The sequence below is a fragment of the Procambarus clarkii genome, chromosome 14 (assembly GCF_040958095.1).
Source record: "Procambarus clarkii isolate CNS0578487 chromosome 14, FALCON_Pclarkii_2.0, whole genome shotgun sequence".
NCBI lineage: Eukaryota > Metazoa > Arthropoda > Malacostraca > Decapoda > Cambaridae > Procambarus > Procambarus clarkii.
Genome location: NC_091163.1, coordinates 2268705 through 2282417, shown reverse-complemented (window position 1 = coordinate 2282417; position 13713 = coordinate 2268705). Strand labels below are relative to the sequence as shown.

At 42.8% G+C, this 13713-nt stretch overlaps 1 protein-coding gene across 4 annotated transcripts in view; it reads left to right on the top strand.

Moving 5' to 3' along the window:
- The window catches only part of LOC123771039 (tripartite motif containing 13), a 127735-nt gene that overhangs the window by 49347 nt on the left and 64675 nt on the right, over positions 1-13713 (top strand). For all 4 annotated transcript variants that reach the window (XM_069324248.1, XM_045763301.2, XM_045763320.2 and 1 more), the window contains 2 exons: positions 1140-1841; positions 8627-8773. In XM_069324248.1, the coding sequence (XP_069180349.1) occupies positions 1140-1841; positions 8627-8773 (849 nt within the window). The remainder of the gene's footprint in view (positions 1-1139; positions 1842-8626; positions 8774-13713) is intronic.

Below are 13713 nucleotides of genomic sequence, written 5' to 3'. Positions count from 1 at the left end.
AAGAAAGTAAAGGATGGGTGTTTGTCAGAATATTTTCCCAGTTCTGGGATGTTTGTCAGAATATTTTCCCAGTTCTGGGATGTTTGTCAGAATATTTACCCAGTTCTAGGATGTTTGTCAGAATATTAATCCAGCTCTGGGATGTTTGTCTGTATATTAACCCAGCCCTGGGATATGTTAACTTATCAGAAATGTTAGCATGGCTTTGGGATATTTCAGTCTTTTCAGAAATATTAGCTCTTCTTTGGTATATGTTAATATGTAAGAAATATTAGCTCTGCTCAGGGATATGTTAGTTTGTGAAAAATATTAAGCTTGCACCTAGTTATATTTTCTGTCAGAAATATTGGTTCTTCTGCTGCAATATGTTATCAGAAATATTATCCCAGACTCCTGGATATGTTTATCAACTCTGCTCTGGATATGTTACTGTAGTAATATTAAGTCTGTTTAGAATAGCTAATAAAGCAGAACCTCGCTATTCAGATTTAGTTAGTTCCTGAAGGCAGGACAAATGCCGAAAAGTGCGAATTCCGAAAAAATTCCCCATAAGGAATAATGTAAATTGGATTAATCAGTTCCAGACAACAAAAATAAATATAGTTATACAATAATTAAATTAAATAAATGCTAATGCACTACACACTTTACGTGTACTTAGGAGAGTTGATGGCATATATGGGAGGTGGTGAGGCAGAGGAAGAGAGATGTTATGCTTTGGCAGCAGAGTCCCCTACCATTATAACTTCTGGTAGTTGTGCTTCTGGGGCTTCTTTCTCTTTTCTGTCTTTTTCCTCATTACATTCACTGGATGCTTTCCTTACAAGAAACTTGTATAAGGATGATTGCTTTGCCTAAGCTTTAAAATGTTTCTAAAGTGAGACATAGCATTTTCATTAAACAGGTTTATAACACGGTTTGTCATGGTGATAATTTTCAAGAAAATGTTTGCACTTTTACCCCATTTTGCACACATTTCCTTTATTAGAGAACTAGATTTAGGCATAAGAAACTCTGTAACAATAGCAGACACACTAGCACCACTTTCATATTTATCTCTGAGTTCTTTCTTCATCTGTATCGTCGTATTACTTTTTGTTGTAAATACATCTAGCTTAACCAAATATTCTTCTCCCCAGGATAACAAGCCAGAGGAATGTCCAGTATGTCTTAATAATTATGATGACAATCTGCAACGGCCTCGCACACTGCCGTGCGGCCACACATTCTGCTCCCAGTGTATTGACAATGCTATCAAGAATGGTCAGCTGACCTGCCCCAGCTGCCGTGCCCAGCACGTTGCCACAGCTGCCACTCAGTTTCCAATTAACTATGCTGTGGAGGCATTTGTTAGGAAACTCAAAAATATCCAGCTAACAACAGAGGAAGTAGTACCAGCAAAACTCTCTGAAGCTCCCAACAGAGGCATCAGTAAGAAGTTATGTTCCATGGTGCAGGAGCAGAAGAGCAACATCAGCAGCCTCATTACTAGCTGTGAAGAGGTACTGTCCCAGTTGGGTGAGTACCGGGGGCAGCTTGGCGACTGGAAGACTGACCACCTTCATCTCCAGGACAGACTCTATGCTCTGGTAGAGCAGAACAAGTCAGCAATGGAGCTCTTGGAACTGGAGGATACCAATGTGGTGGATATGACAACACAAGGAGAGGAAGGGAAGACTCAGCTGCAGGCTATGTTAGGGAGCCTCGACACTGTCAACGCAGCACAGGAGGTATTCATGACCATCAACGAAGTTGACCAATGCAACATGGTGGTAGAAGATTGGCTCCAGAAGTGCCAGGAACTCTTCCCGACTGTCAAGACTGTCTACACCTCATTGAAGGTACACTGCTGGTCACATGGTTCTCACCCAACTGAGTGTAGTGTAGTATTGCCTCTACATAAACACTTTTGACATAGAGACAAATCAAGATGAGGGTTTATATATAGGAAACTTTTTGCTCTAACACCGGAAATATTTGTATTAATAAATTCAACTGTCATTTTGGTGTTTCTCTACACTGTGGTCAGCACTCAGGGCTCACTACAACCATGTCAACTCATCTTGGTATTTCTCTACACTGTTGTCAGCACTCAGGGCTCACTACAACCATGTCAACTCATCTTGGTATTTCTCTACACTGTGGTCAGCACTCAGAGCTCACTACACCCATGTCAACTGTCATCTTGGTGTTTCTCTACACTGTGGTCAGCACTCAGAGCTCACTACAACCATGTCAACTCATCTTGGTATTTCTCTACACTGTGGTCAGCACTCAGAGCTCACTACACCCATGTCAACTGTCATCTTGGTGTTTCTCTACACTGTGGTCAGTCCTCAGAGCTTACTACACCCATGTCAACTGTCATCTTGGTGTTTCTCTACACTGTGGTCAGTCCTCAGAGCTTACTACACCCATGTCAACAGTCATCTTGGTGTTTCTCTACACTGTGGTCAGTCCTCAGAGCTTACTACACCCATGTCAACTGTCATCTTGGTGTTTCTTTACACTGTAATTACCTAAGTGTAGTTACAGGATGAGAGTTATGCTTGTGATGTCCCATCTTCCCAGTACTCTTTGTCATATAATGCTTTGAAATTACTGACGGTTTTGGCCTCCACCACCTTCTCACCTAACTTGTTTCAACCGTCTACCACTCTGCAAGTGAATTTTCATATATTCCTTCGGCAGCTTTGTTTAGTTAGTTTAAATCTATAACCTCTTGTTATTGAAGTTCCAGGTCTCCGTAATTCTTCCCTATCAATTTTATCAATTTCCGTTACTATTTTGTACATAGTGATCATATCGCCTCTTCTCTTCTCTTCTATCTTCTAGTTTTGGCATATTTAATGCCTCTAACCTCTCTTGTCCTTCAGTTCTGGGAACAATTTAGTTGCATGTCTTTGCACCTTTTCCAGTTTGTTGATGTGCTTCTTTGGATATGGGTACCATACAACCACTGCATATTTCAGCTTTGGTTTAACGAATGTCGTGAACAATTTCTTCAGTATTTCCCCATCCATGTACAGTATTTAAAAGCAAGTTAGAAAGTATAGCATAGGCTCCTCACACAATGTTCTTTATGTGGTCCTCAGGTGATAGTTTTCTATCTATAACGACCCCTAGCTCTCATCCTTTTATCAGAATTATTTAAAGATTTCTCACATAATTTATAGGTTGTGTGGGGTTTATGTTCTCCTATTCCACATTCCATAACATGGGATTTATTCACATTAAATTATATTTGCCAAGTGGTGCTCCATACACTTACTTTGTCCAGGTCTTCTTGAAGGGCATGATAATCATCTAAGTTTCTTATCTACCCTATTATCTTAGCATCATCAGCAATCTTGTTCATATACTGTAGTTCTGTATTCCATCTGGTAGATCGTTTATGTAGACAACGAACATTACCAGTGCAAGAACTGAACCCTGTGGTACTCCACTCGTGACATTTCTCCAGTTCGATACATTGCCTCTGATTACTCCCTTCATTTTTCTATCAGAAAGTATTTCATCCATGTTAGAAGCCTACCTGTCACTCCTCCAATATGTTCCAGATTACAGAACAACCTCTTATGTGGAACTCTGTCAAAAGCCTTTTTTAAATTCAGATAGATGCAGTCAACCCAACCATCTCCTTCCTGTAAAATCTCTGTGGCTCGATCATAGAAACTGAGTAAATTCGTTACACAGGATATTCCAGATTGAAAACCACACTGTCTGTTATTATATCATTTTTCTCCAGGTGCTCTACCTATTTAGTTTGAATTATTTTCTGGTGGGAGCCCCTTTGGCTCCCCAGAGCTATTCAGGCTAATGTGTATATCATTAGACTTTGCCATCAGTCAGTGTGAATGGGGTTCTAGGCCTACTGGGGACCATGATCCAGAACCTGACCCCCCCCCCCCCTCCCCTCAAAGAGTCTCGAGGAGCAATGGCCTATAGAACTGCACATGTGATTTGGAGCATTCTGTGTCTGCCGTCGACCGGGCCAGGCACCCAGAAAGGTAAGTGCCTCAAAACAAACCCCTATTCTAGTTAAAACTACTACTGAAAGCTAACGAGTGGAGAAAACTCCCCAAATGAAAACGAGCATGACATCACACGTGCTGTGTCGCTTGTCTGCGCAGCACGACAAGCGGTGCAGACAGGGCCTACCTGTGGGCCCACAGTTTGCGGGAGGTTGCGGCAGTGTGGCGGTCGTTTCGGAGGGTTCGGGTCGCTCGCAGATCAACGATCCGGCTCCATTCGGACTGCTCCTCGGTGGTTCATTGTCTGAACTGCGGGAAGGGGGGGGGGGGTTGATGCTGTCCTTGACTCTTTTGGCCAAGGACCGCCTTGGCTGGTCGCTTCGGGTAACTCATCTGCTGAGTTCTCGAAGTTTGGCTGTCTTGCCCGTACACGTTCGGGATGTGTCGAACGGCCTGTCTCAGTTCGTTCCCCTGTCCATGGAATGGACGGGCGACGCCGATTCGTTCAGTTGGCTCTGCTGGACGTATGTGCTCCTGGAAGTAAACCTCTTGGCATGGTTCATGCCTTCAGGCAGGACTGGTCGAGGTGGGAGTTACCTGTGACCCCCCCCTCCCGGTACTGCTGTTGCTCCCGATCCTAGCTTGCTTGGAGACTAACCAAGGGAGAGTAGGCCCTTGGTGGCCGGCCCAGCCTTGGTTTCAGGTGCTGCTTGCTTGGTGTTTGAACCCGGGGTTTTTTCCGCAGCTCTGCCTCTTTCAGCAGATTGGGCCAGTCCATTACTGAGCTGGTTTAATCTTCTCCTCCAGTCTTCGCGTCTGGTTTTTCTGATGCGGATCTATCACCATTTGTATGGTGAGCAGGTGGCTTCGTAGATTGTGTCCCACCTGAATGTTTTGTCTCGGCGGCAGTATGAAGTTTCCTGGCAGTCCTTCTGCTATTTCTTGTCCCTTCATAGATTTTTTTGGTTTTGGATCGTGTTGTCTTGTCCCTCCTTTAGTGGTTTTCCAGGACCTTCATCTTATGCCGAACACTGTCGCCTCATATCGTGCAGCGCTGGCAGCGCCGCTTCAGCTCGCGTTTGGTGTGGATGTTACTTCTGCTCCGTTCCGCAAGCTATCTTGTGCGTTGTTTCACCTCTGGCCTGCTCATACGCAGCCTGAGCCGTCCTGGTCGTTGGACTGGATGCTCTCTTCTCCTCAGTTTGTTTTGGCCCCCTTCGCTTCAGGATTGTTTTGCGAAGGCTCTTTTCCTGTTGGCATTGGCCTCTGGGAGTTGGGTTGGGGAGCTTCATGCTCTCCTCTGGTGCAGAGGTTTCTTCGTTTGCAGCCAACTCCTTTTCTGGCGAAGAATGAGACTGCTGCTTTCTAGAGGGGGTCCTTGGGTTATTGATGCTTGGTTGGTTCAGCCGGGGTGCATCATGTGTTATGTCCAGTTGTGGCTCTTTGTCGTTACCTGTGCGCCACGGCCTCAGTGGCCGGGGACGTGCTTTGGGTTGACCCAGTTTCCCTTTCCTCCCTATTCCGGGGTTCGGGTTTCCCAGGTTGTCCACAGGATTATTCGGTCCATCCAGCTTGCTGCCTATCCTCATGCCTTTAACTTTCGTAAGTTTGCTGCTTTGGCTGCCATCTTTGATAACATATCTTGGGCTGACATTCGGGCACGGGGTTGTTGGAGGTCGGACAAGGTTCTGGCCGCTCGCTACCTAGTCAGTGTTCCTGGCCCTAGTCAGGCATATGTGGCATTGGGTCGGCGATTGCAGCTAGTTGTCTCGACTTTAAGTTGAGGAACGAGTGGTGACCACCTCCCAGGTAAGTCCCTCTTGTTTTATCTTTGGTTAAGTAGCTCCGTGAAGTCAAAGGGGCTCCTCCCAGAAAACCAGGGTTGAATGTAATGAAATGCCATTTTCTGGGTGAGACCCAGAGGTTTCTCGGCAACCCCTTCCTCCCTCCAGTTGGCAGTTTTCGCATTTTTTGACATCCAGCCTCAAAACTGGGGGTGTGGATAGCCAGCATGGGGTTCTGGGGATGCCCATTCCCCTTCCCGGGGAGGCAGGAGCTGCACAGACAGCGGCATGGTGACAGTTGTAACGTCATGCTCGTTTGTTCTTTTCTTTTGTTTGGGGGAGTTCTGTCCAACAGTGTGGCTTTTAGTTGCAATATTTTAACCAGATAGGGTTTGTTTTTTGGTGCCTACTGTTCTGGGTGCCTACCTTGTCTCTTGCCTGACCCAGTCGATGACAGACATAGAATGCTTCCAACCACACAGGGGTTTCTATATACCATTGCTCCTTGTGCCTCTCTGAGGGGACCAGGTTCTGGCTCGTGGTCCCCGGTAAGCCTAAGAACTGAATTTGCTTCATTGATGCCAGGGTCTAATACATTCATATCAGTCTGGATAGCTCCATGGAGCTTCCAGGGCGCGCCCAGAAAATGGCGTTTCATTACATTCAGTGTTGGTTTTTTTACTTCGTCTCTAGACACCTCTATGTTCTCTATGTTGTACTCTGCAATTCTTAGTGTCTGATTCTCTGAAGATTTAATTTTGTACAAACACACTTTGGAACTTTTCATTTGATGTTTCACACATTTCCTTTTAATTTTCCCTGAATCTGTTTCCCATTTTCAACCTCTGAATAATATCTTTTACTTGCAATTTGTTGTTTATGAATCTATATGTCAGCACTCAGTGCTCATTACAACCATGTCAACTGTCATCTTGGTGTTTTTCTACACTGTGGTCAGCACTCAGTGTGTTCTCTGCAACCAAATAAAATAAATAAATAAATAAATAAATATGTTTATTCAGGTAAGGTACATACATACAAGTGATGTTACATTAATGGATTGATATATAGATAGAGCTAGTACATACAATGCCTAAGCCACTATTACGCAATGCGTTTCGGGCAAGAAAAACATTAATATCTAGAACTTAATACTAATTGAGCATAAAGAATAAAAGTGTTGAGAACAAATACAAATAAAGATAAAAAAAAGGGGGAACATGACTGAAAAAGCAGCACAAAATACAATAGGTTGACAAACAGTGTTGATTAAAAAAAATAACAGACATGGGTTGACAATAGAGGAGACTTTGACTTTGGGTCCAGAATATAGAGAGTACTTCATCAGTTAGAACTCATGACTTGATTCATAATTGATATTATAACCTAAGTCTCAAGGCAGCATGTTCTAATTGAGTTCTTCACATGTTGACCCATTTGTGTATGTCATCATTTCTGTTACAGTATCTCTTAACTCAGAGCCTGATGCTTCATTACTGTCCAATTTCTCTACTACAAGCCTGATGCTTCATTGTAGTCCAGCTACTTTACTCTGAGCCTGATGCTTCATTATAGTCAGTTACTTTACTCAGAACCTGATGCTTCATTGTAGTCCAGTTACTTTACTCAGAGCCTGATGCTTCATTAGTCTAGTTACTTTACTCAGAGCCTGATGCTTCACTATAGTCCAATTACTTTACTCAGATCCTGTTTCTTCATTATATTCCAGTTACTCTACCCAGAGCCTGATGCTTCATTATAGCCCAGTTACTTTACTCAGAGCCTGATGCTTCATTGTAGTCTAGTTACCTTACTCAGAGCCTGATGCTTCATTATTGTCCAGCTACTTTACTCAGAGCCTGATGCTTCATTGTAGTCTAGTTACCTTACTCAGAGCCTGATGCTTCATTATTGTCCAGCGACTTTACTCAGAGCCTGATGCTTCATTATAGTCCAGTTACCTTACTCAGAGCCTGATGCTTCATTATAGTCCAGTTACTTTACTCAGAACCTGATACATCATTGTAGTCCAGTTTATATGGAGCCTGATGCTTCATTATAGTCCAGTTACTTTATATGGAGCCTGATGCTTCATTATAGTCCAGTTACTTTACTCAGAGCCTAATGTGTCATTATAGTTCAGTTATTTTACTCAGAGCCTGATACTTCATTATAGTTCATTTACTTTACTCAGAACCTGAGGCTTTGTTATTGTCTAGCTACTTTACTCAGAGCCTGATGCTTCATTATTGTCTAGCTAACTTTAATCAGAGCCTGATGCTTCAGTATTGTCTAGCTACTTTACTCAGAGCCTGATGCTTCATTATTGTCTAGCTACTTTAATCAGAGCCTGATGCTTCAGTATTGTCTTGTTACTTTACTCAGAGCCTGATGCTTCATTATACAGTAGTCACTTTACTCAGAGCCTGATGCTTCATTATTGTCCAGTTATTTTACTCAGAGCCTAATGCTTCATTATTGTCTAGCTACTTTACTCAGAGCCTGATGCTTCATTATTGTCTAGCTACTTTACTCAGAGCCTGATGCTTCATTATTGTCCAGTTATTTTACTCAGAGCCTGATGCTTCATTATTGTCTAGCTACTTTACTCAGAGCCTGATGCTTCATTATTGTCTAGCTACTTTACTCAGAGCCTGATGCTTCATTATTGTCCAGTTATTTTACTCAGAGCCTGATGCTTCATTATAGTCCAGCCTCTACTATTAATGTTTGTGTTGATAATGACAGGTGCAGGAGACCATCAGGGAGACCTCTGGAGATGATGACCACAGAGACAGGTGCTACAGCTGACCCTGTACACCTGAGAGACTCAGCCTCGACCATTAATATGTGTGTTGGTAATGACAGGTGCAGAAGACCATCAGGGAGGCCCTGGAGATGATCACAACAGACACAGGTGCCACAGCTGACCCTGTACACCTGGGCGACACGGACTCCAGCATCATGAATAAAGTTAAGAAAATCTCTGGAGAGATCCACCTGAAGCAAATAACAGTAAGTTTATTTTCCTACTTTATTTATTTATATTTATTTATAATTTATAATATATTTATATAAGTTTATTTTCTCTCATAGATTATATTATAAAATTATTGAATTCCATTTTGTTGACAGGAAACCTGTTCTTTGGTTAATTTAGGTTCCTCTAGGTCAACTGCTGAATTCCATTAAGTTCAATCCACAATAGTTGTCTAACTTCTGGATAAAAATTTACTGGTAGGTGAACAGAAGCATCAGGTGAAAGGAAACATGTGAACCATTTCTGTCCTGCACAGTGATTGAACCTGTAATCCTGTATTGACCCCGGGATCCTGGCCCCCTCACAGAGGCACAGAAAGTGGGTGACACTCCACCAACATACTGTTAACCCTCAAACCGCGCATATCATATATAAATGATATCAGTGACAAAACCGAAACCGTGCACATCATTTATATGTGATTTCGTGTCTAGCGCTATAATTTAAACGCCCCGCCTGGGATAGGGTCAGCTATAGTACAGCCACGACCAATAGTTGCCAGATGCCACCTAGAAAAAAAATCCAGGCCAACATTCTTGGGTGTTACAGCGTCAGTATTGAGCAAGCCACCAAGGCTGGCGCACGCAGCATGAGCTCACAGCACCGCTGTTCAGCTTGTGACCACAGCATCGCCTACAAATACCATAATATAAATGATACTGCTATTATTTAGCAGTGATAGTATTACTAAAGCCCCCTGACTGTGATAAAACTGACCAGGATTCTGATAATAGCAGGATTGTGGTGATATTTAGCGCTGTGCTCTATGGAGGGAGGAGTAAGGCTGTGGAGGGAGGGTTGTGGCGTCGTTTTCTGACTGTGTGTGGCCACCATTTATTGACTGCACTCACCATACCAGCTTAGTGGTTCGCTATGGTGATCACAAATGTAGATACTTATATATAACATGTGTATAGTGTGAGATAACAGCGAGAGGAGTATGTTGGGAGCCGCCATTTTGATGAGGGAGGAGCGTCATCTGCACGACTTGGCTTGTTGCTTACTGATGGCCACTATGGTCTTTGGGAACCATACCAGCTTATTTGTACAGGTATGGTGAATAAAACAGGTAGATACTTATATATAATGTGTGTATATAGCATAATAACACCACAAACAATATTGTTGGAGGACAAATATTAGTGCGTCTGGCCATGAGGGCGGCCGCCGATCAGCTGACTGTGTGATTAGCTACGTCTTTGTGCCTTTACTCACCATACAAGCTTAGATGTACAGTTATGGTGAACAAAACATGTAAATACGTATATATAACGTCTGTGTATAGTGAATAAATACAGAAACAGTATTGTGGGAGGTAAATGAGGGTGAGTGAGGTGGTGTTGAGGGAGGGAGTGGCAGTGAGTGGCTCGCTGGTGTTTGGCGGTCACTCCTTGTTGCTTTTTGACTCACAAGACCAACTTAGTAGTTCGTTATGGTGTACAAAACATGCAGATACTTATATATAACCTGTGTATATAGTGTAACAACAGCAAAACTATTTGTTTATTGTTTTATGAACATAATAATTGAATCACTAATATGCACATCATAATTTTGAGTACAGCGATGGTTCACACATTTTATAATATAAATATACCACAATTCACTGTATGGAATAATATTACTGCAAAAAAACTAAGAAAAAATCAATCAGAGACATTGAAATAATTAGGTAATAATATATTTGTGGCAACTGCCGTCTGACAGCTCGGGCGGAGTAGACATCGTCTGGCAAAGGCTCTGCCAACGCCCCTTTTTTGCCACACTTCCCTACCCTATTGCAGCTAAAATATGCCACCTACGATTTTTTGTTTTTTTCCGTGATCAGGGAACAAAAATGAACACTTCTATAAGACGAAAGAATTTTTTGGATTTTTTTTTTTTGTTGCGCCTGTGGGTGTGAATTCCATTTGGGCCCCTAGCGGTTTGAGGGTTAACGCATCCAGAAAGACAGTTAACCAAAACAGACCACTGCTGGGTTTGAAGCAACTGAAGCCTTGAAACTGCCAACAAACTCTCAAACAATGCCAGCACACGATCGCATCTCTCAAAACTAGTGTGAGCTCATTAGCTTCAATCCCCTGCCAGTAAAGGGGGACTGGAGCTACAGGTCCAGCACCAACCCCCCCCCCCCCCTGCCAGTAGAGGGGGGTGCTGGAGCTATAGGTCAAGCACCAACACCCTGCTAGTAGAGGGGGGCTGGAGCTACAGGTTCAGCACCAACCCCCTGCCAGTAGAGGGGTGGGGGGCTGGAGGTACAGGTCCCTTCCAGCTCTTCTAGCCAGTTCTGTCACTGATGAAAACATTTGGATGTCCACTGTATGGTTCCTGGGTCGTCTGCAGGTCTTGCATATCCCACAGCTTCAAAGCTAAGTGTTCCTAGATGTCTGCAGGTCATGCATGTTTCACTGCTTCTAAGCTAAGTGTTCCTGGGGTCAACTGCCGGTCTAAGCTAAGTGTTCATGGGTCGTCTGCAGGTCGTGTATGTCCCACTGCTTCTAAGCTAAGTGTTCCTGGGTCGTCTGCAGGTTGTGCATGTCCCAGTACTTCTAAGCTAAGTGTTCATGGGTCGTCTGCAGGTCGTGCATGTCCCACTGCTTCTAAGCTAAGTGTTTCTGGGGTCGTCTGCTGGTTGTGCATGTCCCACTGCTTCTATGCTGTGTTCCTGGGTCATCTGCTGGTTGTCCATGTCCCACTGCATCTAAGCTAAGTGTTCCTGGATTGTCTGCCGGTCGTGCGTGTCCCACTGCTTCTAAACAAAGTGTCAAAGTGACACTAAACAAAGTGTCAACCAGTGAGGCTTCAGCAGCTGGCAGTCAAAACTAACTTTGCTTAATGAACTGTACAGTAATATTAAGTGTTAATTTTAGTGTTGTGTTAGTACAGTGGTATCTCGCATAACGATCGCCCCAAAAGGCGAACATTTTGGGTAACGAACGGCCCGGTCGGCGTCAAATCGTCCTGTATGGCGAAAGCTCGTTTGAGTAACGTCAACACCACATGGTGGAGTCGTGCTGCTTCTTGCACATTCTCAGACGCCTCCGACGATGCACATAAATTATGTTGTTCTTGTTTAAAGATGCTAATGATACTGGAATATAAAGGGGTGACTGTTGAGATGTTGCAAAGCATTGACGTTTTTGTAGAAAAAAGAAATGAAATTTCTGATATACAGCAAATGTCAAAAAGGTTCGTTCGGTGTTTGGCAGGTAGGCTGCTCCATTATAACAATCTTTCTTTGTTTCAAATGTGTTCCATTTGTTTTGTATTTGTCATTTACGTCTTGATAATGGAGCAGCCTACCGTACATACACTGGACAAACCATTATGACATTTTCCTTTCTTCAAATGTGTTCAATATTTATTTTTCATTTGTCTTATAGCAAAAGGTTCGTTCGGTGGTCGGTAGGTAGGCTGCTCCATGTTTCTTAAATAAAAAAAAACGAAAAATAAAAGAATTGTTGAAACAATTTGAAAAATGGACAAATGCCATAAAGGTTCCTTCAGTGTTTGTCGGGTAGTCTGCTCCATTATTGAGACATAAGTGACAAATACTAAACAAATGGAACACATTTGAAACAAAGAAAGATTGTCATAATGGAGCAGCCTACCCGACAAACACTGAACGAACCTTTTGCTATAACGAATATGAAAGACAAGGGCTGCTGGCTGGGTTAGTACTGTGTGAGCAACCATTTGTGGCACACGCGCTTCTGGCTCCCAAACACCTGTCCGACACGGTGTTGACAGATTGTGCTAAGTCGGTGAAATTCAGACCTTATTGTTTGAAGAACATAAGGGTCATAATATTGGTGAAGCTAGGCACAATAAGGACTTAACACAATGGTCGGATGCAAGTGATACAGCACCTATGAGCATGATACAGCGAGCGTATCCAGTTGTAGCTCTGAGCTCCACCCTTGCCATCTCCAATTTATATAGATGATACATAGATGAATCATTTTCTGCGTTCAGTGACGATGCATCTGATACAAGTAGCATAGATGAACAGTGTTAGCGGCTTCCATGGTGGTGTTTTCCATAGATATTTTCAAGAATACCTGAATCTCTTCCTGACTAACGGACACTCTTTGAGGCTAGCTGAATCTCTTCTTGTGTGGGACCTTACAAAGCGATCTTTTCAAGACTACCTTACACGGAAACTCATACAAAAGATTACATGGATGGTGAAATCTGGATTCCAAATTATAATCTATATAGATGTGATAGAAAAACTAGGTCAAATGGAGGAGTAGGTCTGTATATTAAAGAAGACCTGGTATGCACAGAACTATTAAATTCAACTAATGAGGTGGTAGAGGTACTTGAAATGAAGGTAGAGAAACTAAACCTAATTATTATTCTAATATATAAACCGCCAGATACAACGATTGAGGAATTCACAGAACAGATGCACAAAATAGAGAACATACTTGACAACCTAGCAAACCCAGCTCCAGATATTATCTTTCTTGGAGATTTCAATTTACCGAGTCTAAGATGGAGAACGGCAAACACAAATATCATAGCAGGGAATGACCCGGGAAATAACCAACCACAGGTTAGAGAACTTTTGAGATTCTGTGACAAATTCTCGCTCAATCAACAGATTACAGAACCAACTAGGAACGAAAACACACTAGACTTGTTATTCACAAACAATGATGAACTAATCAGGGATATCACAATCTCAGATACTTCATACTCAGACCATAAGCTCATTGAAGTGCGAACTAGCATAAATAACGGTAGTAGGTCTAAGAGACCCAACAAGCGAGAAGGAATATTCAATCAATTCAATTTCAACAATAAGAGGATTGACTGGGAAAAAATAAATGTAGACCTTGCAACCATTCAATGGGAGACGGTCGTAAGCGACAAAACTCCCACACAGGGAATAGCTCAACTGACAGCT